Source organism: Chroicocephalus ridibundus, chromosome 18, assembly GCF_963924245.1.
Source record: "Chroicocephalus ridibundus chromosome 18, bChrRid1.1, whole genome shotgun sequence".
Taxonomy (NCBI): domain Eukaryota; kingdom Metazoa; phylum Chordata; class Aves; order Charadriiformes; family Laridae; genus Chroicocephalus; species Chroicocephalus ridibundus.
Window position 1 is genome coordinate 5,222,702 of NC_086301.1, and position 25,273 is coordinate 5,247,974.

At 54.9% G+C, this 25,273-nt stretch overlaps 1 protein-coding gene across 2 annotated transcripts in view; it reads left to right on the forward strand.

The window, feature by feature from the left end:
• Positions 1 to 286: 286 nt before the first annotated feature.
• OPCML (opioid binding protein/cell adhesion molecule like) overlaps positions 287 to 25,273 on the forward strand; it is a 320,727-nt gene continuing 295,740 nt past the window's right edge. Inside the window, exons 1-2 of one of the 2 annotated variants that reach the window (XM_063355081.1) lie at positions 287 to 307; positions 947 to 1,138. In XM_063355081.1, the coding sequence (XP_063211151.1) occupies positions 1,078 to 1,138 (61 nt within the window). In that variant the 5' untranslated portion in view covers positions 287 to 307; positions 947 to 1,077. Of the gene's footprint in view, positions 308 to 837; positions 1,139 to 25,273 lie in introns of those variants that run through there. The other variant, XM_063355080.1, reaches the window with a different exon arrangement.

Below are 25,273 nucleotides of genomic sequence, written 5' to 3' on the forward strand. Positions count from 1 at the left end.
TTTGGGGCTCTGTGAGCCCACTGAAGGGGAAAAAATACAGCTCTGGTTGGGATGCACGGAGAAGATTGCTTCTGGGTTTCAGATTTTGTGCGAAAAACACCCACTCACGCTAAAAAGCTTGGATTGCTTGCTGGTTTGCCTCCCTCAGCAGGAGGCAGAGCTGCCGGCGGCTTCCTGGAGAGGGGAGCAGAGCCCACAGAGGGGCAAGGGAGAGCCAAGGGGCTGAAGCCCAGGGCTAACCCACTGGCTGGCTCCAGCCTGGGGGTAAAAAATTTCCAAACCCCTTTGCAGGCGGCTGCAGGAGTTGGTGAGACAGTGCCTGTCCCCATGCCGCGATGCTCCCTCCATCCTGGACACCGCTGCCAGACGGTGCTGGGAGGGATGCTGGGGGGGGCCAGGAGGGATGCTCTGGGGGTCCAGGAGGGATGCTCTGGGGCTCAAACAGGGACGCTCAGGGGGTCCGGTAGGGATGCTCAGGGGGCCAGGAGGGATGCTCAGAGAGTCCGTGAGGGATGCTCTGGGGATCCAGGAGGGATGCTAAGGGGGTTCGTGAGGGATGCTCAGGGGTTCCGTCAGGGATGCTTAGAGGGTCCGTGAGGGTCGCTCAGGGGGTCCCTGAGGGGTGCTTGGGCTCTGTGAGAGATGCTCAGGGCTCTGTGAGGGATGCTCAGGGGGTCCCTGAGGGATGCTCAGGGGGTTGATGCCCGCATTTAACTCCCTGGTTGCAGAGCGAGACCCGCAGAAGAGCGAGTGTGCGTGTGTCAGTCAGCATCTCGAACCAATGGGTGCCTGGTAGGAGGTCTGCTTTCCCCGGTGCACGCACTGAGCCTGGTGCTCCTTCTGCTAGTTGTGTGCGTGTGTGTGTGCGTGCGTGTGCAAGGAAAAAATCAGAGACACTGACTGCCTGCTCCCGTCTCTCTTTCTCTCTCTCTCTCTCTCTCTCTAGCTCACTAACTCAGTCTCCCTCCCTCTGCAAACATTGGATTTAAACCTGCTCAGAATTCAGCGCAGACGAAAGCAGCGGCGGCAGCAGCAAGCAGCAAGCAAATCAGCCGCTAGTCTACCGCAGCTCCCAAGATGTACCATCCTGCCTGCTGGATCGTCTTCACGGCCACAACTGCCCTGCTCTTCATCCCAGGTAGAGCAAAAAAGCTGCTTTTTTTTTTTTTTTCCTGCAGGGGAATGGGATGGCATCGGCGGGCAGGGTGGGAAAGCCGAGTGGTGTGCGCGCGCGGGGGACCCGGACTTCATGCCCATTGCGCACGAACGCACACATGCAGGCAGGCAGCGAGTTGCTCTGCAGCAGGGAATTGCCGAGCGCTCCCAGCGAGCGGGGTTCGGCAGAGCCCGTCCCCTCGGGCGACCTCCGGCTGCAAATGATGGGGTGACGGAGCTTTTTTCCCCCCCTTCAAAGTTGGGCACCTCCTGTGCCCTCCCTCTCTCCCCAGCTGTCACGTTATTCCCTCTGCTTCCCCTCATCCCTGCTTCCCTGCCAGCCAGTGCTGGGAGGGATGCTCAGGGGCTCCGGCAGGGATGCTCAGGGGGTCCGGGAGGGATGCTCAGAGGGTCTGTGAGGGATGCTCAGGGGGTCCGGGAGGGATACTCAGGGGGTCCAGGAGGGATGCTCAGAGGGTCCGGGAGGGATGCTCAGGGGCTCAAACAGGGATGCTCAGAGGGTCTGTGAGGGATGCTCAGGGGCTCAAACAGGGTGCTTGCCCCTTGCTCCCTTCTGCAAAGTGATAAGGAACCCCCCCAGTCCAGGTGCCCACGGGGGCTGCAGCAGAGGGGCTGCAACCTCCAGGAGCCGAGCAGGTGGCTCCCCAAATGTGGGTCGGCCTCGTCCCCCCAACTTGCCAGGGAAGGATGAGGGGGGAAGACGCTGGGGTTTGGATCCAACGCTGGCTCCGTGCTGATGCTCAGCGGGTGGGTCGCGGCACCGCATCCGGGGGGAGGGAGCGACGGGGGCGGCCGGCAGAGCTGCACGCCGAGGGGAAGAAGTCTCTGGCATTTTTTTTTTTTTTTTTTTTTTTTGACGATGATGTGCACTTTTAGCAGCTGAAAAGATTGCGGTCCCTGCGCAAGCAGCTGGGGACCTGGGTGTCGAGGCTCAGATTCCATCTTAACCCAACATGTGTTTTTCATGACTGTCAGCGAGAATTATGTTGGACTCGGGAGGGCAGGGAAGAGGCACGGCTATAATTTCAGCAGCTTTCCGTGGTTTAGTTACAGCGCTTTGCTGTGCGGGGCTGGCGTGTGTGGGAAGAGGATGAGGCTGGCGGGGGAGAGGTTAGCTGTGTCACAGCTGGAAAACAGCTCTTGCCACAGCTGTGACAAAGGCGAGGGGACTCGGGTTCAAACTTGCTTGCGGAGGCTCGTGCCGTGGCACCATCCACATCCCGGCGTCCTGCGGCAGAGCTGCAGCCCGGGGCGGTCGGCAGGTCCGAGAGCCCTTGGCACGGGGTTGGGTACCACTGATGCTCCGTGGGATGCAGTGGGAAGTGACGTGCGTCACCCTGGGGGGCCAGCGCCGTCCCTTGGGGCGTGCGATGGCGCGCTGAGGAGCACCCATGGAGGACCTCCGATGGCAGCGCCTCCAGCTCGTCGGCAACGCCTCAAACCAAAATGGTGCACCTAGGGTTTAGCACGTGAGCGCGAGGAGGATGACGCGGCTGCGTGAGCTGCATGTGTCTTTGCTGAATGCAGGGGGGGAGCGTGTGTTATTGAAAATATTATCATCTTGAACAAGATAAGGCAGGCGTGCCTGGCGCGGGGGCAGCTTGCCTCGCCAAGGCTGTGCTGAGCAGAGCGTGGGCTCCTTCACCCTCTTGCTAGACGTGGTTCCTCTGGGTGGAACTGGCAAAGAACTGGCTGCAAGGCAGCCGTGCGGGTCAAGTGGGAGGACGTGTGACACTTGGTGGGCTGTCAGCAAGGTGTCCCTAAGCTGCAGGAGCTGGCAGAGACCTGGCACGGAGCGTTTTTGCTGGTGTCCTGCTGCAGTTTCCTCGGGACGTGGCTGTTTGGCCCAAGGCCTGCGCTGGCTCTGACATCTCTGTGTGCCAGGGAAGGAAAATGCCCGTGCACTTAAGCCCCCAGGAACTTGGAAGAGGTTTCTTGATCCGCGCTTATGGGGTTGTAGCTTTCCCTTCTTATTGCTATTAAGCAGCAATATCTGCTTTGGCTTTGAATGTCCCCTGAGCCAAACCAGGCCAGGACTTTGCCCAGCTGGGCTCAGCCGTTAATCCCTGGAGCCGAAACCTGCTGCCTGCATTAGGGGAAGGGAAATATTCCAGTGCAGGAAGGCTGCTTTGCCTTCCTGCCCCCACACCCACCGTTTTCTGCCTTGGAACATCTCCTCTCCTTTTTATTTCCCCGTGGCTTGCAGAGGTTGGATGTTTCCCTGCCCAACCTGGCCGCAGCACTGCTTTCAGCCGTGGTTTCACGGCCGTGGGCTGGAACGCAAGTCACGTTGCCTTCTTGGATGGCAACTGGGAAGTCATCTTGGAAGCGTCTTCTTGGATGGCAACCGGGAAGTCGAATGGTTGCTGCCGACCCTCAGAGCCTGCACCTTCCCAGAGTGGGGTTTTTTTTTGGGTTTTTTTTTTTTTGGTGCTGTTTATTATTTGCAAGCGTAGTCCCACGTGGTTTATGCAGGTTGACGCTCCCCTGGATATGCAGAGGCTGTCGGTGAAGTGCGAGCTCTTTCCCTCTCCGTTTTTCTCCGAATCCTGCGGGAGTTTCGCACGGGGTGGTTAAAGTGAGAAGGGAACCTGCTTTTAGAAGGTGTAATTAGACTGAAGGGAAACATCACAACTTGAAGGCTCCTGCAGAAAATAGCGTTGCAAAGTTATTATTAGCTGTAATAGCTTATTTGCCAGTTTTTTTCCTCTTTCTCTCGCTCCCACCTCTGTTCTCCTCCCCCCCCCCCCCCCCCCCCCCCCATCTTACTTTTGTGAGAAAAGATGCGTTTTTCCCATCGGGGCTCGTGTCGTCTCGTTACCAATTTACTCTTGCGGAATCTAAAGACACGAAAGGTTAATGCAATAATGAAACCCTGACCCCTCTGGTCACGGATAGCGTCTTACTCTGCAGCTTTTTATTTCTTTGTAAGACAAGTTTCCATCCAAAAAATAATTTCCAAGGCTTAATGCTGTTGTCGTCTGGTGCCTTGGGGGAGGCGGGTTCCCAGACATGGGTTGCTCTCGGAGGTGGGCTCTCTCTGATGGGAAGGATGCTGAGGATTTTTAATGAGCCCGGCGCTGCAGGATGGGGAGGTGGAGTGGGTAATTTAATTGTCAAGCCTTTGGCAAATGCTTTGAACTGCTGGGCATTTTGGGTGCTGCCGTTTTGAGATATACCAGGGTGGGCTGTGCTGCATTGGAGAACGAATTTGGGGCGGGCGGAGGGGGGAGGGTATTGGGCTAATCTGCGGTTACGGTGTGACATGGCGGCCTTACAGGTGACAAAAATCAATGCGCATCAATGCCTCTTCAGACGTCTCTCTCGCTGCCTTGGCCAAACGACTTGTCGCGGCAGCGGCTCCTTTCAGAGGTCAGAAATCTGGCAGGGCAGGGTGAGATGAACAGCCCCGTTTCTCTCTGGTCCTGGGCGTCGGGGTCAAGGCAAAGCCTGCAGAGCTTGGAGAGTCCCCCAGTGCTCTTGCCGTCACCTCTTGCACCCAGGACTCGATTTCTGTGTCCCCCCAGAGACCCTTAACCTGCCCTGCCTCATCTTTGCTTGGGTGCATGGCGTTGGCGGTGGTTGCAAATCCGGTCTAAAGTTAAGAAACACATTGCAGGGGTGTTAAAACGTTAAGCGTTGAAAACGCTTCTCCATCCCTTCCTGGTACGGGGCCCCAGCCGTGGGAGCATCCTCTTCCCACTGCCACCATCACCTGTGACGTGGCTGTCACCTCTCCCCGGCGGGGGATGCCGGGCTGGGGGAGGGCTGCTGATCCCTGCCACTAAGCCCAAGAATAAGTACCTGGAGCACATTAGTTCCGCTTTAGTGTCATTTCAATGTGAGCGAGTGGGACTTAAAGGGATTTTCTGTGCTCTCCCAAAAGCTGGGGGATAGTAGGGATAAGGCACCGCAGCCATCAATCCTCCATCCAGTGGGAGATGCTGGGGAAGAAGGAGGTCCCAGCAGCGGACTCCCAAAAACGCTGCCTGGTTTTCTTCTGCTTGAGGCTTGGGGCTGTGTTTTCCCTGTTGGAAGTCAATTCCTTCATCCCCTGGCTCCCCGGGGCAGGGAAAAAACTGGCGTCGGCCTTTTGGGAGGATGTTTTGTTTCTGCTGCGGGGGGGAGCGGCGCTCGCTCTCGTTTGCCGGGTGCTGTGGGGAGGGAGCGCGAGGGCAGAGCAGGGCACAGGCAGCAAAGGCGGCTTCTGCTCCGCGCAAATCCCCGTGGCACAAGTTTTCGGAACAATTTGCCCTGGGGGTTGTGGGTTTCGGGGCCGGTGGCTCCGGCGCCTGCCTTCCAGGATGCCCCAAAGTGGCGAAGCTTGCTTTGCGTTTTCCAGCAGCTTCTCTTTGACAGCGTCTCCTTTGTGCATTCGCTACTTGCAGATGGCCGGGTGGAGGAGCTTTTGCTGGTGCGAATCCCTGTGAAAAACGGGAAAAGGAGAAATGTTTCAAAGGCGCCGGCTGGGAGCCGGGTACCTTAACCGGTGCCTTTGAAAATCTTCCCCAAAGGCTTGAATATTCGGTTATGGCGATTTTCAAGCTGCATAAACAGCTGTGTTCATATTTTTTTTTTTTTTTTCTTACACTTGAATATGCAATTTGAAGTTTGCGCTCTGCTTCGGTTAGAAGCCGAAGCTGCTGGGCGAGGAGCGGGGAAGGGGGCTGCGACGTTGGCGGGGGGAGCAGACTACCCGGGAGGGTCCCGTTGCTGCAATCAGGTGGGGATAGAGGAAAACTTGTGGGTTTTTTGTTTTTTTTTTGTTTTTTTTTGTTTTTTTTTCCTGTCACATCCTCCATCACCCTGTGGTCAGCTTGGGCTTTGCAGCCCGGTCCTTTTCCCAGCCCCAGTTAGGTAAAGCCGGACACTGGTCCCCATCCCTTCTTACCTCCTGGCCTGAGCATCCCCTGGGATGCTCTCGGCTGCCGGCGAGCGCAGGACGGGGAGCGGTCTCAGCTGTCGCGCTTCTCCTTTTTGTTTAAACATAAAAATAATAACAGCTCTGCCGCAAATCTCCTTGCCTCCCAGTCATCTCTCCCTTTCCCTAATGAAGGCATGGTACTTGTAATTACCAATGCGGCAACAGCACATACAGAGGTGGCTTTGACACTTGCTGCTCGGTGGGTGGGTTTTTCCAGGGAACTCCTCTTCGTTTCATGCTTAGAGGAAAGAAACACTTCCCTGCCTGCTTCTCAGAAGAGTTGGGACAGCGTTGTCCCCCTGGAAGGGTGACCAAGCAAGGTGGCTTGCTAGGTCTGGAGCGGTGGGCATGGCAGGGGATGCGTCGCACTCACGAACTGGTGGTAGCAGCAGCCCAGGGGGGACCTTGGAGCTGGTGGACTCTCCCTCTGGTCCTGGTGTAGGGTCAGAGAGCGTGAGGTGGTGGAGCGCAGCGGTTTGGAGCGTTGGTCTGAGTTGCGTGGAGGTGGTGGGCTGCTTCTGGCAGGGCCAGGAAAAAGTGTTTCATCATAGAATGACAGAATATTTCGGGTTGGAAGGGACCTTAAAGATCATCCAGTGCCACCCCCTGCCCTGGGCAGGGACACCTCCCACCAGCCCAGGTTGCTCCAAGCCCCGTCCAACCTGGCCTTGAACCCCTCCAGGGATGGGGCAGAGGAGGTGTCTCTTCAAGATCACCTGCAGCAGGGAGTGGTTGTGTGGTCACAGAAAGCAGAGACACTGGTTTCAGGGGCTTTCTGGCAAGGAGACTTGGTGCTTCTTACAGATCCCGTGTCCTGGCTCTGTCTCCATGGGGCTGGGGTTCCCAGGAGGACACATCAGCCACGGGCACCGAGGCTCAGGGAGCTGCGGAGACCCATTGGCACATCAGTGTTGGGAGCAGCCTCCTGGGGAGGAGCCGTTTTGGGGAAGATGGACCTGTTGCCTGTGCGGCAGAGTCATGTGCGCGCTGAACACGTGTGAGATGAGGCAAGGAAAGGGGGGAAAAAGAAGAGTTATTTTTAGATTTACTTTTCTGTGAATTCAGCGCTAGTGAAAAGTGCTGGATTGACAGCTCTGGAGACTGAAGTGGGCTGCAGAGCGCAGGGAAGGGGTGGCCCAGCAAACCTCCCTGCCGGCTCCCTGCTTCAGGGTGGGATGCTGGGACCGGACCTCGTCAGCTCAGACCGTCCGGACAACAAAATCACGGAGGGGCGGCGGGGGGGAGTCTGTTGTTTGGACCAGAGCTGCTGCACCGGTGTAGTTTTAGGCAGAGGATAGGAGGTTTCTGGAGGACAAGCTGGGGTTACTTATGCTTGATGTGGCTTTGTCCTTTGTGGCTCACCCCATGGTGAGCTCCTCATGGCTCCTCAGCCACATGAGGACCAGCAGAACCTGCAGCAGGAGGGCTTGGGCTTCCTTTTGGTACAGCAGGAGGGCTTGGGCTTCCTTCTGGTACAGCAGGACCGTTGCCATTTCCACTAACCCAGTTGCCCAGGCGCGTTTCTTCCCCATGCTCCTTGCAGAGCATGGAAGAAGAGGTCTTCACGTGGCTTCACAGGCTGCCTGCACCCCATGGTTCTCCACACAGCATTCCTCTGCTGTCCACCTGCCAGCCCATCGCCTCCTCTCAACCAACTGTTTACTTCGGGCTTTTGTTTCCTGGACTTGTTGCTATGCACGCGGCGTGTGGAAGGAGCTCCAGTGAATATAGGCCACACTTTGATTGTTCAGCAAGCTGGAAAATGATGATTATAATTTTTGACAGAAGGGAAGGGAGGGGGAAGGAGATCTCTGGGCTTTCAAATCTGCTCTGTCATAAGCAGGATCTTGCGAGGGCCTTGTGATGACTTCTCCCGCCCCAAAGGAAATGGCGTTTGCATAGCAAGAGGGGTTAGAGGGAAAATTCCCCTCTTCACAAGGGCAAACCGGCGCTTCTTTCGCCAGCCTTTCCACCTTGCGCGGTGCTCCTGTCACAGCGCATAAGCGAAAGACGGTTGGTGTTGGCCAGTAATTGAATGGGAAGCATCGAGAGAAACCCGCTAAAAAAAACCAAACCCAACCCCATCCCTGTTAGAGCAGCTCACACGAGGTGCGTGCTTCGTGGTGCAGCTGCTGGAAGAGGCCCTGGGGAGTGCTACCTGCAGGGCCACCCCCAGGGGACTGTGCAGAGCATCCCAAAACCCTCTGGGAATGAAGCCCGAAAGACCCCGTAGACTTATCCCAAGCAGGTGGCTGCGTTTGGGGCCACATCACGGCTGGACCTGTCTCAGCATGGTCCTGGGTGGCAGCAGAACCCATGGAGACCTTGGCCCTACCCGTTGGCATCGGCTGCACGGTCCCCACCGGACCGCCCCGTTGATTTATTTTATTTAACGGCGTTGGCTGATTTCCACTTTAGATTTTTTCTTGTTGTTGTTGTTGTTTATTTTAGTGCGATCACTTCTAATGAGGCTAATGACATTTAGTCTCCGTGGCGGCGCATTTTAATTCGGTCACCGAAATGTCAGCGCGAGGCAGCCGCCTCCTATCTGCCCGCCGCAAAAGGCACCGCAGACAAAGGGGCCCTGTCCCTGGCCGTCCCTCGCCCTCCTTATCTCCTGCCTCCCAGGGACGGGTCAGGACGTTTGGCAAAGCCACGCTCGCGCCGTCCCCTCCTCTGCTGGCACCTCGGCCGCCGAACGTTGCGAGGAGGAAAGGCGAGGGCTGCCGGAAACGCAGCCTTTAGAGGCGAGCCAGCGCGACATAATTAATCAGGTGTCAGAACTTCTAAGCAAAGTTAGCTTTGATCGGCGGGGAAAGCTGTCAAATAGGTTGTTCTCCTGCCCGTGGGGCTTTTCCCTCTCTCTCTCTGCCCATCCGACCACCTTGCCACCTCTCCTTTCCATGGCTGGGGTGGCCATCTCCTATAGGGAGGTGGGACCTTCCAGGTGGCAAAGCGTGGACCAGCATCTCCTCGTCCTCGCTGGAGCTGATGGCAGGGCTGGTGCCGTGGGACACAGCGGTGCAGGAGCTCGTGAGCCCCTTTGCCGAAATGCCATGGGGTTGGAAACGGGACAGCGAGGAAAGGACCGGGGTAGGGGCTCCATGAGCTGAAAGAGGATGTGCAGAGGTTGAGGTGGCCCAGTGCTGCAGCATGAAACTGGAGAGGGCTCTGGTGCAAATTCGGGGGGTCGGGAGCAGACGAAAACCCAAGGGAGGTGGTGCTGGGGTTTGCAGGTGGCCGCACGGGAGAGATGGCAATTTCTTGTACTTGAGTCCTCTCAAGATGTTGAACCTCAGAAGCCTGAGCCGTTTTGCTTAAGAATGAGTCCTTTTTTTCTGCAATCTGGGTCCAAATGCAGCTGGATTTGATCTGTTCTCCTTTGATCTGTTCTTCCCCCTCCATTCTGTGTACCAGGAATGGACGAAGATTAAAGTTTGCAGCTTCTGAGCAAACTAGGTTGCTCGTCACCGCATGATACCCAATTACCTGCTGATACCTCGGGAGTGAGAAGGTATTGATCCTGCTTGGATTTGAACTTGTCGAACCAAAGACTCTTGGATATTTCAGATTCATTGCTTAGGACGTGCCATTTCCTTCAGGAATCAAAGCGCGATGCAGGCTGTGTTTCCGTGCCCCGTGGTCCTCGGAGCTGAGGGGAGGTGGGTCTGTTGTCTCAGCCACATGGGAAATGACCCGTGAGTGATAAATAATAGCATTTGTACCCTCCACAGTACAGGAGGGGTGCAGGTGTAATGACTTTTGTGATGTGCATGAGGAATATCTCCATTTTACTGAAAATGAGTCCCGCGAAGCCGATTTCTCCCCCCGCGCGGGTGGTTTTCTGTGCCAGTGATGGCATCCCCTGTGTCTGCCTTCGTCCTGCCTTCCTGCTGCCTGTCGCCTTCCCCACCAGAAATAGCCTATCAATTCAAAGGAAAAACAAAAATCCTCCCAAAATTAAGTGGTGAGAAGAGGCCCGAGGGACCGGATCAAAACATTTATTACTGAACCGTGGCGGTATCAGGCCTCGCTCTTGCCTAGTGGTTGTTTCCAGTAGATTTTAAAACACTTCACGGAGAGGAGAAATTCCGTTGTCCCTGGTTTTGCAGACTGGGAAGGCAAGGAACAAAGGGGGAAAACGGCTTGCCGGAGGCGTGTGCAGAGACACGTGTTAAGAGACGTGTCCTCGCTGTAGCTCCAAACCCGAAGTGGAGGTTTCCGCACGTTTTCCCTTGTGAAACAGTGAGTTTCAGCGCTCCTCCTCGGAGGAACGCAGGAGAAAGAGTGTGGGATCAATACTCTGGGTCCTACAATCCCTGTGCTGGGCTGCTGCGCAGCTGGAGCATCAGGGAGCTCTTGGGCTTGTACTTAAGTGACCGTCGGAGCAGCGGGTGCCCCGGTTAGTGTCACCGGCAGGAGAGGCTGTGCCACGCTTCGGGGAGCGATGTCTGGAGGTAGGCAAGTGCGAATTGATGGTTAGCAAGAGATTTAGTCTGGCTTTGTGAGTCGAGGGGCTCTCGAAGCGTGCTTGAACCCCCCTGCCCTCGCGCTGCTCATCTCTGCCTGCCTTCCCCCGAGGTCTGAGAGCGAGGATCTCGGAGGGGAAACCAGGAGAGGAAGAGAGAAGAAGGTCTCAAGCACGCTCTTCATGCCTGGGCTCCAAATGGAGACACTCTTTGCGATTTAATGGCGAACACACGGTTGTCCCGGCGTCTGCCTCTGCTTTGGCTCCGAGGCCGAGAGCCGGTGCCTTTGCCAGCCTCTCCGTATCCTCGGGATACTTTATCTTTATAAAGTAGCAATAAGTGGACAGTATAATATATTTCACTTTTAATAAGGTGTTGCCAGTTGCACGCGCTCCGCGGAGCAATTAGTGTCAAAAAGCAGCTAAGCAATGGCGGGGAGCCGTAATTCGGCTGTTTACTGGCTCGGAGGATTTATGGGCAGGCGTTGGGGGGAGCTTGGCTGGAGATACGGGAGGTGCCGTGCACTGGCTTTAAACCCGCGCGTCTCCGAGCTGTGGAGAGTCCTGCCGAATCATGAAAACTCTTGAGAGAGGGGCCCAAACGTGCCACTGCTTCATTTTGGTGGCCACCACCCCCCCCAGCTCCAAGGCTTGGGAGGATGCCTCCGAAAGGGGACGCTGAGCCGGCTCGGATGCGCCAGCCGGTTGGGTGGTTGCCCAAAATTCAGGCGGGGAGGACCCGTTTTTGCTCTTTGTGCGTTGGCCTGGAAGGTGGAATTTGTGGTGCGAGGTTGTCCTCGTTGGGGAAGGGTCGCGTCTGGATCAAAGTGGGACCCTGGGCTTGGTTGGTACGTGGGTGCTGAGCTGATGGAGGTGGCCTGGCCAGCCGGGGGAGTTTTCAGGTCTTGGGGAGGCTTTTCTGCATCCTTCCACCCCGTGAAATACCTGGAAGTATCCAGAGCTGATGGGGGACCATCCTCGGTGGTGTTGCTTTGCGTGAGAGTAACCCCGTTTTCTATCCCAGGCGTCCGGGACTTCTTGTTTTAGTTTGAATTATTTTTTTCTTAGCAGTGGGCAAAGAGCTACAGCGAGCTCAGCCCGGGGAAACGCTCGTTTCTGCCTCCCTCCCATGAACTGAACATCCCCGGCTTTTGTCTGGGGACTCTCTGATCATGGCAGGTTGTGCTGCGCGGGAGGAAAGCAGTTTTTGTGAAGCCTGTCGGCGTGTCGATCTCTCTGCCGAGGCAGTCGGCTAAGCCATGCTGCCAGAGCTCTCCTACCCGGGTCTGCCTGGGCTCACGCTGGTTTCCAGAGGCTTGGCCAGGCGGTCCTTGGCTGGCAATAGCTTTGTGGGTGGACAAAAAGCGCCGTCCCTCTAAGGAGGTGGTGCGGGTGGAGGTGCCGCCGGGCCGAGCGGTACTGCAGATGCTGCGGGTTCAATCCAGCCGGGATCCGCTGCGGGGAAGGAAACCCGGTTTGCATCAGACCTGTCGGAACTGATTTCGGGGGCTTGAAAGCAGCCCGTTGGGGAGCGCGGGTGCAAGCGCCGGCGTGCAGCCGCGAATGAGCGAGGTGTGATGCCAGGGATGCAGGGGATGCGTTTTGCATCCCTGGTCCCCTGGGGTGCCATCGGCATCCGTGCGGCGGTCACCGTCCCAGCCCCGCTCCCAGGCCAAGCCTTCCCCTTTCCCCCGCCGAGGAAACAGCCAAAGCGTTTGGTTTCTAGAGCGAGATTTCCGAGCCTGTGCCCCCCGTCTGCTCCCCCTTTCCCCACCCCCTGTTTCTCAGTTCAATAAAGTCCCAGTTTCTTGGGTTTGTTCTCCGAATTGAAAGCCTTCCATTTTCACACCTCTGTAATTGGTGCTATCTGTTGAGAGAAACTCTGCGACTCCAGCCAGCCAAGGTCAGGAGGAGCTGAATTGAATTAAAAGGAGCAGAAATTGGTTCGAGGTGGGCAGAGGGCCGCGGGGAGAACTATGCAATTTCTCTCCTCGAGGCTCCTGATGAGCAGAGCGAGCGGCAGCTTCCCATCTCAGCCCGCGGGGGGCTGACATCGGCCCACCCACACCTTAATCTGCTCACCGAGGTGGGCACCTCTCAATTGAAAACAAGGAAATGAAACCCAGCATCTCCTCCTTTTATCTGGTCAGCGGGACAGGGCTCCGCTCCTCTGGCTCCTTGGCTCCGATGCTGACAACTGGCACTGGAATGACCTTGCGGTGATTAAATGCAGCAAGAAACGGTGTTTTTAATAAAAAAAACCCTAAAGCTACGATACAAGCTGATGGCTAGGAGATTTAAGATGCCGGTGCGCTAATCCCACCTGTAACTCAAAGCCAGGTGGAAAAACCCCAGTGCTGTCGGGCTGAGTTAAGGGTGAGCGTTCTGGCGTTGGGATCACGGTTCCCCAGCTCAGTCTCCGCTGGCTCCGGTTGGTGTAAAACCGGAGCAGTTTCATCCGGAGCCGGCGGATTTATAGCCCTGTGGGAGAGCTGTGGCTGGAGAGCGTGCTGGGAAGTGCCATGGTGTGGAGTTGCCTTAGGGGAACAGATGTGACGCTTAGAGCTCTTGGAAATTTTCCCACTTCTTTTTTTTTTTTTTTTTTAAGCCTTGAAAAATATCTATTTCTTCGCTCACGGAGTGTACGAGCACTCTTTGCTTGGCTCTGCAAAGTTTTGTTTGTCTCGGGGACGCTGTTTCTAGGAGCAGGAGGAGACCCATCCCAGGGAGGGAGTGCTCTGCCCTTAGCCCTCAGCCCGCAGAGTCTCTTTTCCCCAGGCGGGGCTGGTTTTCTCTTTCGGAGCTCTTCTACCGGGTGTATAATTGGTGTTTATAAGGGATTTGGCCCCAGGTCTTCCCCAGCCCAGCTAAATGCCCTTGGCTCTTCAGAAATAGAGCCGCGCTCGCTTTGGCGCTGGCTTGGGGAGCATTCAGAGTAGAGTGGCTCCAACAGGATCGCGCGGAATGGGGGAGGCGTTTCAACCGGTGAAATTTCAGGCAACAAGGGCCCAATTTTCCACCCACTTCTGAGCTGGAGCGGAGCCCTCCCAGCCTCTCTTTCTCTCGCTCCCCAGCTGGGCTGGCACCGGGGACGTGCCATTTATTAGAAGCGGCGAGAAGGCACGTGGCCAAGGTAGCCTTGGAGGGTGCCAAGCGCGGCTGCCCAGCTGTTAGGAGGGTGTGCTGGCAGGATGTCCCCAACCCATGTCCCCAGCCCCATTTTTTCCCCTCCGGGGGACCCTTGTGGCCTCGCCATCCCCTGCTCCATCCTCGGGCAGGAGAGGAGCCGCCGGCACGGCTGCAGCCAGCAGAGCGCCCTGCGACCGCCCCGGCCCCCCGGCTCTGCCTCGCTCGTAATTTATACAAGAGCAAGGCGATGTTCCCTTTTAAATTGACAAAGGCAGAGAATGGAGCCCGGGAAGCCCTCTGACCCCGGAGCCCTGGTCCATGAAAATTACAGGCGCTCTACAGCGCGTTTCCTCTTGATGTACTTGCAGTGGGGAGATGCTGGTTAATTTGCCAGGACTCAGAGGTGACCTGGGTTTAATAAAGAGGATTAATGGATTTGAGCTAAAGGTCTCGGCTGTTTTGAGCTGATAGCCTTCTCCTTCGAAGACACTCCGGCTCAGCCTCTTGCAGGGAGAGGCGGAGGCGGCTCGCTTAAAGGAGCACGCTGCTGTGCCGGCAGGTGATTTCTGCGGGGGTTAATTAGCAAAGCCAGGTACCCCGACCCCGTCTCCCCCGGCAGGGGCAGTGCTGCTCTGGGGCTACCAACCCGCCCCGTCTCCTGCCTCTCCGGAGGCAGCTCTGGGATGTTCCCTTCCCTTCCCACCTGCCGGCCACGGGTGCCATCCCCAGGGGATGACCAGATGGCTGAAGGTGAAGGAAGGGCTATGAAGATGATTAGGGATATGAAGAGGATTTAGGGGACTAGAACATCTCTCTTATGAGGAAAGGCTGAGGGATTTGGGTCTTTTTAGTCTGGAAAAAAGGCTTCAGGGGTGGCTGTTAGGAGGATGGGGTCAGGCTCTTTTCAGTGGTGCCCGGTGACAGGACAAGGGGTAACGGGCACAAACTTGACCATGGGAAGTTCCACCTGAACAGGAGGAGGAACTTCTTTCCCCTGAGGGTGGCAGAGCCCTGGCACAGGCTGCCCAGAGAGGTGGTGGAGTCTCCTTCTCTGGAGACATCCCAACCCCGCCTGGAGGCGTTCCTGTGCCACCTGCTCTGGGTGACCCTGCTCTGGCAGGGGGTTGGACTGAGTGATCTCCAGAGGGCCCTTCCAACCCCGGCCATTCTGTGATTCTGTGAAGGGCACAGACCTTCGCCTCTTGCTCCCGTTTTGGGGTTTGATGTCGATTTTGGGCTCGGAGCCGTCATTTTTGCAGCCAGCCCTGTGCTGTGGCTGGTCTTGGCGAGGCGATGGCAGCAGTGCCGTCCAGCCAGCACATCCCTATGGCAGTGCTCATCCTACCGAGACAGGTTTGTGTTTCGTACCAAGTCCAGCAGTGCTTCCCACAGGGATTTACACTCTTCCCTGACTCACAGGGAGGGCTTTAGGGATGGGGATGAGTACACCAGGAGACTCGGCACTCTCGAGGAGCCTGGGAGCAGCAAAGGAGAGATGGTTTGGCTCGGGGGCGGGATGCCTGAGCGTTGTCACAGCTGGCTGTAGGCATCTAGGTAGGATGGAGAGGGAGTTTCTTGCCTGGGGAGGAAGAGGAGGATGGACATGTGCGGTGTGAGGGGTGGCAGGGCTGAGCCTGAGGGCAGTTTGTCCCAGCAGGTGCATGCCGCCCTCCCTGCAGGCAAGCTCCTACGTGCTGTTCTCCGAAGGGTTAAGGACATCCCGGCGAGAATGGTCCTGCGAGGCTGCCCAAACTCGTAGCAGGAGTGGTAGGCCGCCGGTGGCCCTGATGGGGAAAAGGCTGAGCTCTGCCATTCCCCGCCTTGCTCTGCCTTCTCTCTTAATGTTCCTAGCACTCAGCAACGAATTCCCCGTAGCCTCCCGCTCCCTGCCCCTGGAGTCTCTGGCGATATTCCCGTAATAACTAAGCGGAGTACTTTGGACGGGAGCAGCGAGGGACTGGGCAACTTTCCCTGCCGGGAAAATGCATGCGCGATCAATGCAATCAACTTACCCTTCAGGTCCTTTTTGGGTTGGATGGGAGAGATGCTCTGGCTGAAACCCATTTATTGAGTAGAGAAGGTGCAATGAAATTACAAGCTGTAGCTTTTACCAGCTCCTGGCTTCCGCCTTGTCTTTTTCTTCTCCGGCAGCATGTCTGGTATTATGAAGCATTATTCTCTTAAAACCCCATTTCTCCTTTTTTTTTCCAGAGGGGTAGGTGAGCACCCAGCAATTCATCCTTTGCCAGCCCCGGGTAGAAGCGTTCAACAAGAGATGCCGGCGCGGAGCTGGGTTGTCTCTAAACCATTCATTTATCTCTCTAGGGCCGGACGCTGACCTCTCTTACCTCGGTGCTCATCAGGGAAATCCAAACGGACGATTTCCTGGCAGAGCCGAGCGTGAGGTCAGAGCCGAAGCCGGCCGCGCTCTCCTCCCGGGGAATCCCCCAGCTCTTTAGGACAGGAGGCGAAAGTATGAAATGTATCGCGGAGAAATTAAGTACAGGAGCCTGAACGAATGATTCAGCAAACGCGCTTGAACGTGATGCTCTGTGACGATGGATCCCATGCGCTCGTTGCTGGATTGCGGGGGGGGAGTTTGTACGGGGGGGGCGTCTGGCCACGCAACCCCCCAAGCATCCTTAGGAATGAAGTCACATTTTGCCCATCTGAGTATGTGTTTTTGGACACTTCAGGCTGGTGCTGGCTATTTTTTTTTTTTTTTTTTTTTTTGGCTTGTCTGAAAACCGCGTGACTCGTGGTGAATTTTTCCTTTCATAATCGGGCCTAGTTTCGCCTCGCTGCTGAAATGAAACAAAAAGAAAAAAAAGGAATCGTGAGTTTGCTGCCATTTAATCTCTCGTGCTGCTCCACAGAGCTGGGGGCAACAGCCTGTCTGGCAAATAACCCTTAACGCTCACCAGTGCCCAGAACCTGAGTTTTGTCTCACGTGTGCGTCCGTCCTCCGGCAGAAAGCAGCGGCATCACCTCCGTACCCTCCTCTTCCTCGGGAGGGACGCGCTCCTGCCGTGAGGGTTTTCGGATGTGACACCAGAGCTCTGGCTAATGGCTTTGTGCTGCGTTCCTTTACCCCGGGGGATTTGGGGACCAAATTTAACTGGGTGAAGTGTGTCCCTTTTGCTTAGCGATGGGGACTCCTGCGGCATGTGAAGAGGAGCGCTTTGCCCCCCCGCCCCCCAGCCCTTCCCGAGGCTGTTTCTTGGGAGGATTTGGATGCCAAAAGCGACTTTGCAGCCAGGTTGGGCATTTTCCCTAGAGCTGAGCCCTGCACTGACCCCGGGGTCCTGTGGCGGGAACCCCCCCTGTGCTATGGGGGTCTTGTAGATGAGTCTGGCTGCAAGGGGGCTCTTGCCTTCCTGCATCCAGCCCCCCCGCCTCCGCTGCCGGTAATTTAGACCCGAGGTCACCACATATTATTTATCTGGGAGCTCAGAAACGTGGTTTTGCGGCAGAGCATCACCAGGGTTTTCGCCTGGGACCCTCCGGCCCCACATCGCCGTCGCCGCCGTGGCTTTTTCCCAGGATAACTCTCATCCCGGGCATCAAGCCTAGCGAGAAATTGCTCTTCGCCCCTGCAGCAGGAGATTTAATTATCATTAGCTTAGCTTGCACAGCTCCACGTGGTGTCGTGCAGCTGCGAGTTTATCTGGGCCTTTTAAAAATCCAGCTGTAATATATTTATTTCTTTTTTTTTTTACTCCTCCCCTTCTCCCTTGTGTTTTTATTCTTTGCTTCTTACGAAAGCTTTGCGAACCCTATAACATTTTGGCAGCCGGTGACCATGGTGCCTGTTCGAAGGGGGAGGAAGATGTGAAGTCCAAGGCAGTGGTAGCAACCTGTGGGCACGTTACAAAATATTCAAGTCCCATTCCCTGGGTTTGGGCAGTTCTGGCAGTATTTGGTGTTTGTTTGACAGCCCGTCAATTACACTGGGGAAAAAATAAGTCAGAGGCATTGAAAAATTGCCTTTTTTTTTTGCTGGTAGGTTGTGAGAAGGAGTCGGGGTTGTGTCGGGTGTGGGAGGAATGGAGAGATCCCCGGGGAATTTCCCATTCTGGGCCGGAAAAGCCAAAACTCCTGGAATTGCCCAAATTTTCCCGCTTTTTCTCAAAGACGCGGGCAGCCCGCACAATGGGCTGGCAAAAACCCAGCCCAATCTCTCCAGGAAACTCCTGCCTTGGAGCAGAAGTTTGTTTGCAGGGAGCGGTTTCCACAAAACTTTTTCTTAACTCCAAATTGTGGGGTTTTTTCCACTGAAAATCCACTTTTGCTGGGAAATCCTAGGCGAGTCCTCGTTCTTTGGGCCAAATGCCTGGCGTGGTGACCTTCTCCCGTGGCTTTTCCCATCCTTTCCTCGCTTGTCCCACCCAGCCCTCGAAGCCGCTTTCCCCCCATTGCCAATAAAGGCAAACAAAAATTAAATCTATAATTATCATTACTAATTCCACTTAATTAGTCACAAGCCAGCAGCCAAATTGGCTTTCTCATAATTATCAGATAAGCAGTAAGCACATCTCATAGATTATAATTAACACTGCTTAATTAAAATCTAATATACATACACCCTTTCCTCAACATATGCCTAATTGGGTTCACAAACGGAGGGGGTGTGAAAGCCCCATCCCCGTCGCTCCCAAAAAGGTTCCTTTGATGCCACTTTTGCTCTAAGTTGGTGGCAGGGCGGGATGCTCGTCTTCGTTTGCTTTATTTATTTATTTTTTATTTATTTTGCCAACACTTTGGCTGGAAAAAAGGTGTCTCCCCGATGCACAGGCAACTCGCACAAGATATTCTCCCGGCTTAACTATTTTTTATTATTATTGTTCCTGCTCTAGCGGTGACCTCTCCGTAATCCCCCGTCTACGCTGGGCTCGACAATAATAAAGCAGCTTGAATAAATTACGCTTTCAAAGGCGAAGGCCGGATTTTGGCGCTGAGCTCTGGGAATTGATGTCTCTCTTATTTCCTTCTTATTTTCCTGAGTGGGGTCGGGAGAGGCTCCGAGGCTGCGGCGAAGCTTTTTGGCATGGAGGGAAACTCTCTCCCTTGCTTGCACCTTCCCTGGCCGCTTATATTCTGTATAAAATGCTCTTGCCATCCCATTTTCCCTGGGTGTTGCAGCAGGGATGGCAGCCGTGCTCAAAGGCGTCCTTGGTCCTCTCCAGGGCTTGGATGAAGGGTTGGTGCTTGGAGGTGAGACCCCAATGGGATGGTTTGCGCGCTGGGGTAGCCTTTAGCTCCTGCGTTTGCTGGAAACACCTTGTGGATGGGAAACCAAGGGTCTGGGCCAGCTCTGCTGTCCCTGGGGAGCCACGGCCTGCCTGGGCGTCACAAATGGCCACCAAGGCTTTGGTGGCCCGAAGAGGTGACTCGTGAGCGGGGCGCCGATTGCCGGCACTGCCGCTGCCACCGTCCAACCTTGGGGTCGGACATCATGTCCCCACGTAGCCGTGCCTCCCGTTTGCATAGAAGCTCTCGCCTTGTTTGGTTGCCCGAGAAAAGCGGCAACTACCCATCATGCTGCTTATTAATTAGATCATTTGCCTGCCAGGTTTTTTTGCTGAGCTAATATCTGAGTGGTGAGTTGATTCACTGTGGGAGATTTGCGAAATGTGGTTTTCTTTGGAGGGATGCTGAGCTGAGCAGCCGGGATGGAAGGATGCTCCTTCTCCAGGAATTAATCCCAGCGATGCCGGGGCTGGAGCCCCCTCCTCTACACCAGGCAAAAGATGGGGCATCGCCATCCCGAGTGCTGGTCCTTGGGGATGGGGGGGGTTTCCAGGTCCATGGCGGTTGCGGGTGATGGAAGGGCATCCCGCCGCTCCGTGATGTGAGCTAATCTCGAAAGGCCTTTAATGCGGCGGCTGCGGAAAGTAAAGGCTTGGCACGTGTTCTGGTGTCGGGGGAGGATTTGCGGATTAGAGATGTGTAATTGTATGTAGTGCATGACAAAACAAAATAAGTGGCAAAAAGAACTCGGTTGTATTAAGCATTCAAAGCGAGCATTAGGCTTTTTTTTTTTTTTTTACATTAAGGAAAGAAAAAAAAGCGAGCAAGATGCGCGAGGCAAAATCCCCTTTCCTCTCTGCAGCCGTTGCTCCGTGCGTTCCCCGCTCCGCTCCTGCTGCCTGGATGCGGTGCCGGGGAAGGAGGGATGCTCGCCATCCCTGGGAGAAAGAGAGGGGCCAACCCCTTACGAAAACTTTTCCTACCCAGGTGCCGGACTTGGATGATGTACATTTGGAAAATGAAGGCGAAACAGGGCCAGGGGTAGATGTCCATTTGGAAAATGAAGGCGAAACACAGCCGGGGCTTCCTGGCTGGTTTTCCTGGCGATGTGGGCATGCATTGGAGCAGCCTTGAGCCGGTGATGTGGTCCAAACCCGCCCCGGTCCACGCCGTGCAGTCGAGCATCTTGGCAGCCGATTTCTCGTGAGCTTTTCCCTTAGACCGTGCGAGGCAGCTGGATGCTTTTATCCGTGGGGATTTCTTGCCATCATAAGATCTTCCCAGATTAAGTAAATAATTTCACATTAGCTTAATTAAGTCTAATAGACTCATTAGTTCACTCTTCGCGCTCGTTCCTGAGGGAGCGATGGCCGGGAACCGTGAAGAGTTGCTGCGGAGAGATCCTGTGGCATCTTGAAGGCAGGCACCGGTGGCGGGGAGCTCTGCTCCTGGTTGAAGGTTGAGCTCCAGGAGGTTCAGGAGTTAAACATTCACATCCTCATGGTAGCTTGAATCGTGGGCAGGTCTTTTCCTGCTCAAAATGCCGTGGGTTGTTGGGTTGGCTGGTGTGGCCGTGTTGGTGGGTGCAGTGTCCCGAGCAGGAGCATGGTCCAGACCATCATGGACCAGACCATCGTGGACCAGACCATCATGGACCAAGCATGGACCAGACCAGCTTGGAGATCCCTTGACCTTCTTCGAACATTGGTAGCACCATGAAACCAGTTTGGCAGTCCCATGGGGTCAGGCTTTGGGGTGGTTTTTTGGATGCTTTTCCAGCTCTTCTGTTGTTGCTACCTGATGAAACCAAGAGGTTTCTAAGCCCACCATGCTCAGAAGCATGGAGAAGAGCAAGGGGTCCCAATCCAATGGCAGGGTTTGGATGGTCCCTCTGGCAGCCGTTGAGGTCAGGTTGTGGCAGGAGCAGCTCCTCCCCAAAGCCGCAGATGGCGACCATGGAGTGACTGGTGGGGGACAGATGTTGAGCGGAGCAGCAGATGTGTGGGGGGAAAAAGGCTGCAGCTCTCTTGAACAGAAGGTGATGGGGAAGGGAAGGAGCTGCGGGAAGCTAAAATGGACGCGCAGGTGAGGACGTGGCTGCTGGCAGTCGGGGAGGATTTTGGCTTCTCTGTTGCCTGCCTTCCTGGTGGTGTGTGATACTGAATTACACTGCGGTGCCCAGGACGTTTTTATGATGCATTTTAAAGTTACGTCAAGGGCATTGAGAGCGTATGGATGGGTGACCTCTTTTGGCATTTGCATAAATCTAAATAAATAAAATCAAATTGAGAGAGGAAGGCAGGGACCCGCGGCTCTCCTCATTCTAGTGGCGTGCTTCTATCTCCCGCACACAATGCTGGGGAGCGGAAAGCACAGAAGACGGAGGTAGACATCTGGTTTCCCTTTCAAAAGTGTTGCCTGTTCTTTATTTATAAAGAAATTATTGTATTTAAAGCCAATACTCGTCTCTTGTACCAGCACAAGAACAGAGATAGGTGGCTAGATTAGAGGGAAGTGGATTGTGCATATAAATGGGAGTTAATTTTCTGACTCTTCGGAGGAGTGAAACCTAGATGAGAGCAGTGGGGTTGGTATTTTGCCTTCAAAAGCAGCGTGAGAGGTGCCCGTCCTGGCCGGAGGGATGCTGCATCGTGGCGTGCCGGGTACCACCCTCTCTTCTGCGCGGCAGAGGGGCAGGGTCGAACCGAGAGCATCCTCAGGCTGCAGAGGGGGCGACTTCTGGTATACTCGTGTTTTTGAGATTTCTGCCTCCGGATCCGCCCCCCCCACCCCCGTAGCATTTCTCTTTGCCGCATGGCACGGCGTGACTCTGGATGGGCAGCGGGGTTTGGTCCTGGCCGTGCATCAGCTCCAGCAGGGATGGGAGATGGGAAGGGAATAGACTGAAACGCGAAATATACCCAGCAGGGACCAGCTGGAGCCGGTGGAAACCTCGAACGTATACCTGTGGAAGGAGAACGCAATGTTTCATTTGTTTTGTTTTATTTCACAAGAAAAATCTTCACAGCCCAAACTGTCACTTTGGAAATAATTCGTGGCTGAGGATTTCAACACCCACTCCAATGATATTTTATTCTGACCCTAAACAAAATCAATAGCTTTTTTTTCCCTCCTCCTTTTTCTTCTTCCTTGAGAAAACAGTATTTTTCAGCTCAGTGGAAGAAGAAAATAGATTCTGCCCGGTGTTGTTAAAAAGATATTATAACCAGCGTCTCTGGAAGTGTAAAAAGTACATGATCTAATATGTCTGAAGCAATCTTGAAAGGCTGCTTTATTTAGGATAATGGAGAAGCAGCAGTAAACCTCATAATCTTCCCGGATAAAGAGTGCAGCAGGAGGGTTCAGAGCTGCAGTTTTCTGCCCCGGCTGCTTTATTTTGTCACCCGTCAGAGCCAGGGTTTGATGCTGGTACCCACTGGGAGTCCAGCCGGGTGATGCTGGGGGGGGATGCTCTGGGTCCGGTAAAGCCCCTGCGGAGGGGAGGGGGGCTCCGGGATGCAGAAGCATCTCTGGGAGGGGTTTTGGCAGCAGGGATGCAGTGTTGGGGACACATCGCCGGCACCGGCGCTGTGTCTTTTCACGTCCCCAGCCTCTGAAAGCAGAGAGAAGCCTTCAGCAATATTGTTCCGTCGGTTGCCCTTCTTGGGAATTACAGAAAATCTTGTTTGTCAGACGGGAGGCAAAAAAAAAAAAAAAAAAAGGAGAGGAGTCTGGTGAATTTAAAAATAAATTATAAATTATTTTTTTTAATAAATTATGAATACATTTTCTCTGTCAGGGTTTGAGAGTCTGCGCTCTGATCAAAAAGTTTCCGAGTGTGTTCTCCCCCCGCTTACTCAAACGTAGACGTGTGCATTTACTGCTCCTGATTTGATTTTATTTTATTTTGATGAATTTTTTACTCCGCCGACAACAAATACTTTGTTTGTTCTTGACGGGCGCCGAGGGAGAAAACTTTTGAAAACCCTGCTCAAACACGTCACTGGCAATCAGGGTGGGCGCTAAAGAGGATGCTCTGTGCCGCCGCAGCCCCCCCCAGCACTTGGGTGGGGAGTGGGAGGAGACCGTGGGGAAAAAGGGGTGTGGAGGAAAAGGGAGGATGGATGGAGCTGGTGCAAGGTGGGCTTGGTGTGTACCACCAGCCCTGATGCTAACAGAGGTTGCTTGGTGTGGGAAAGCGGGTGCTTGAAGGTCTTTCCAAGGGTGTGAGGTCTGAATCCTTTGGAGAAATGAGAACCCAGAGAGTGATGCCATGGGACTGGGTGGTTTGCACCCTCTCCTCTCCGTGCCCAGTCTTTCAGGGGTCTGGGTTTTGTGTCTATGCCAGGCTCTGGCTCTTCTGTGGGTTTTGCTGCTCGGGTGCAGGTAAGGACCTGGTTCCTTACAGACACTTTCTCTGGCTGCCACCCACAACTGCTGCCCAGCAGCACGTCCTTGGGCCGCTCGTTGGACTGCATAAAAGGGACTTTATTAGCCTTCCCTTCAGAGGATGACAGGGGCAATCACTCTTGTAGATTTTAATTAAAATGTTTAATTAAGCACAGTTCTAGCAGGCAGAGAAGTTAACGCTGAGCCTGGCCGAGTCCCCAGACTTGGAGTTAGCGGAGGCGGGGGAGAGGAGGGGATCGGTGCGGGGGAGATGCGTTCAGCTGCCCGTCGGTATTGCTATAGGACTCCTGTTGAGAGCGTGTGGGAAGGGCAGGAGACGTCTGCGGTCATGGTGGCACGTGTGTGCGCGCTGGTTATTGATTTCCCTCTGGGGCCAGTTAGAGGGGAATGGTGGCTTCCGTGGATCTCCTGCCCCTTTAGGCTGGTTCTTTGCCTTTTTCGTTGCGGTGGCTCATCTTCTTCAACCTGAGGTGCGCTGGTCCTGCTCAGCAGCTCTCCTGCTCAGCTGTTTCCTTCCCAGTCTGCACCGGTGTGTTGGGATTATTCTGCCCCAGGTGCTGAGCTTGGCACTGTTCCTTGCTTAATGTCAGAGACGCTCTTCGATGTTTTGAAGAACGCAGCTGCTCCCGTAAAAACAAATCCCCGAAGTCCCTTGGGGTTTGCAAAACTCATTTCCCATGTGGAGGTCCCAGGGATAACAGCGCCTGAAGTGGCAGAAGAGCCAAGGCGATGGCTGGACTAATTGGCTCCTGTTAATTGAACTAGGACAAGAAAGATGAGCAAGGCAAGACCTGTCTGTGCTGGGTTTGGACTCTTTTTGCCCCTTGCCTTGGAAGCACGAGTCTGCCATGCAAGTACATCCATGGCTTTAAAAAAAGCATCAGAAACCAGTTCCTGAAATAGACTGTGGGGAAGGAAGGAGGCTGGCGGGGGGGGGGAGAGAAAAAAAAAATCAGTGCAATGCACAGCCTTTCTCCAGGGAGCAATTACCAGCCCGAGAAAAAGCTATTAGTGCTCTGCTCCCTTCAACGCCTTTCCATGTGTGAGCATCCTCGGCAGCTCCCTTCCCGCTGGTCCCCCCAAGCAGCAGGTACGGGAGGAGCCATCAGCCTGGGCAGGGGCCACCCAGCTCCTCCAGAAACCTCCCCCGAGAGCCGGGAGCATCGCTGCCGCCTCCCTAAAGCCTCACCCCGTTCTGTCACCTCTCCTTGGGCTGAAAGGGAAGGGCAAGTCAGCAGAGCCCAGATAACGCAGGGAGCTTCTGGAGGTCTCCATCCCTGTCTTCCGAGCGCTCTCCTTCTGTAACAGGCTTCTCCTGCTGCCCGCTGTCTCTCGCTGCTCAGCACGGGGTGATGCCAGCCCCCTTGGCTCCTTGTAGTGTTTTTCCACCCACTGCAAAACTGCGTTTTGTCTGAGCTGTAGGAAGCAGCAGCGAAACCCCTTGCTCCTGGCCCCTTTCTGTCCTGGGGCTATCCTCACTTCATTCCCAAGATATTTCCACCACGAAGCACCGCTCTTTGTCACGATGCATGGCCAGCAAGCCCCATGTCTGTTAACTTCATTATCACCAAGCCATTTTCTTTATCTCTAAGCGTTGTCCCTTAAGAGACACTCTATGTCCTCGCATATCTTCTCGTTGAAGGTGCTGTGTTAAAGCTCCATCTCTATTTTGAGCTTCGGGGAGGGGATGCTCTGGGGAGGGTTGGACATTATGACTCTCGTGTTACCGGCTGTGGGGTGAGTTCTCAATTTGAGGGTGATAGTGGTAACTTCAGGGCTGGTGGCCAGGATTATGGAGAAGCTGAGAAGCTTCTGGCTCTGCTCTGGTTTTGGCTGCTCGGGTGCAGGTCAGGACCTGGTTCCTTACAGACACTTTCTGCTGCTGCCACCCAAGCCTGCTGCGGGAAAAGGGGTGT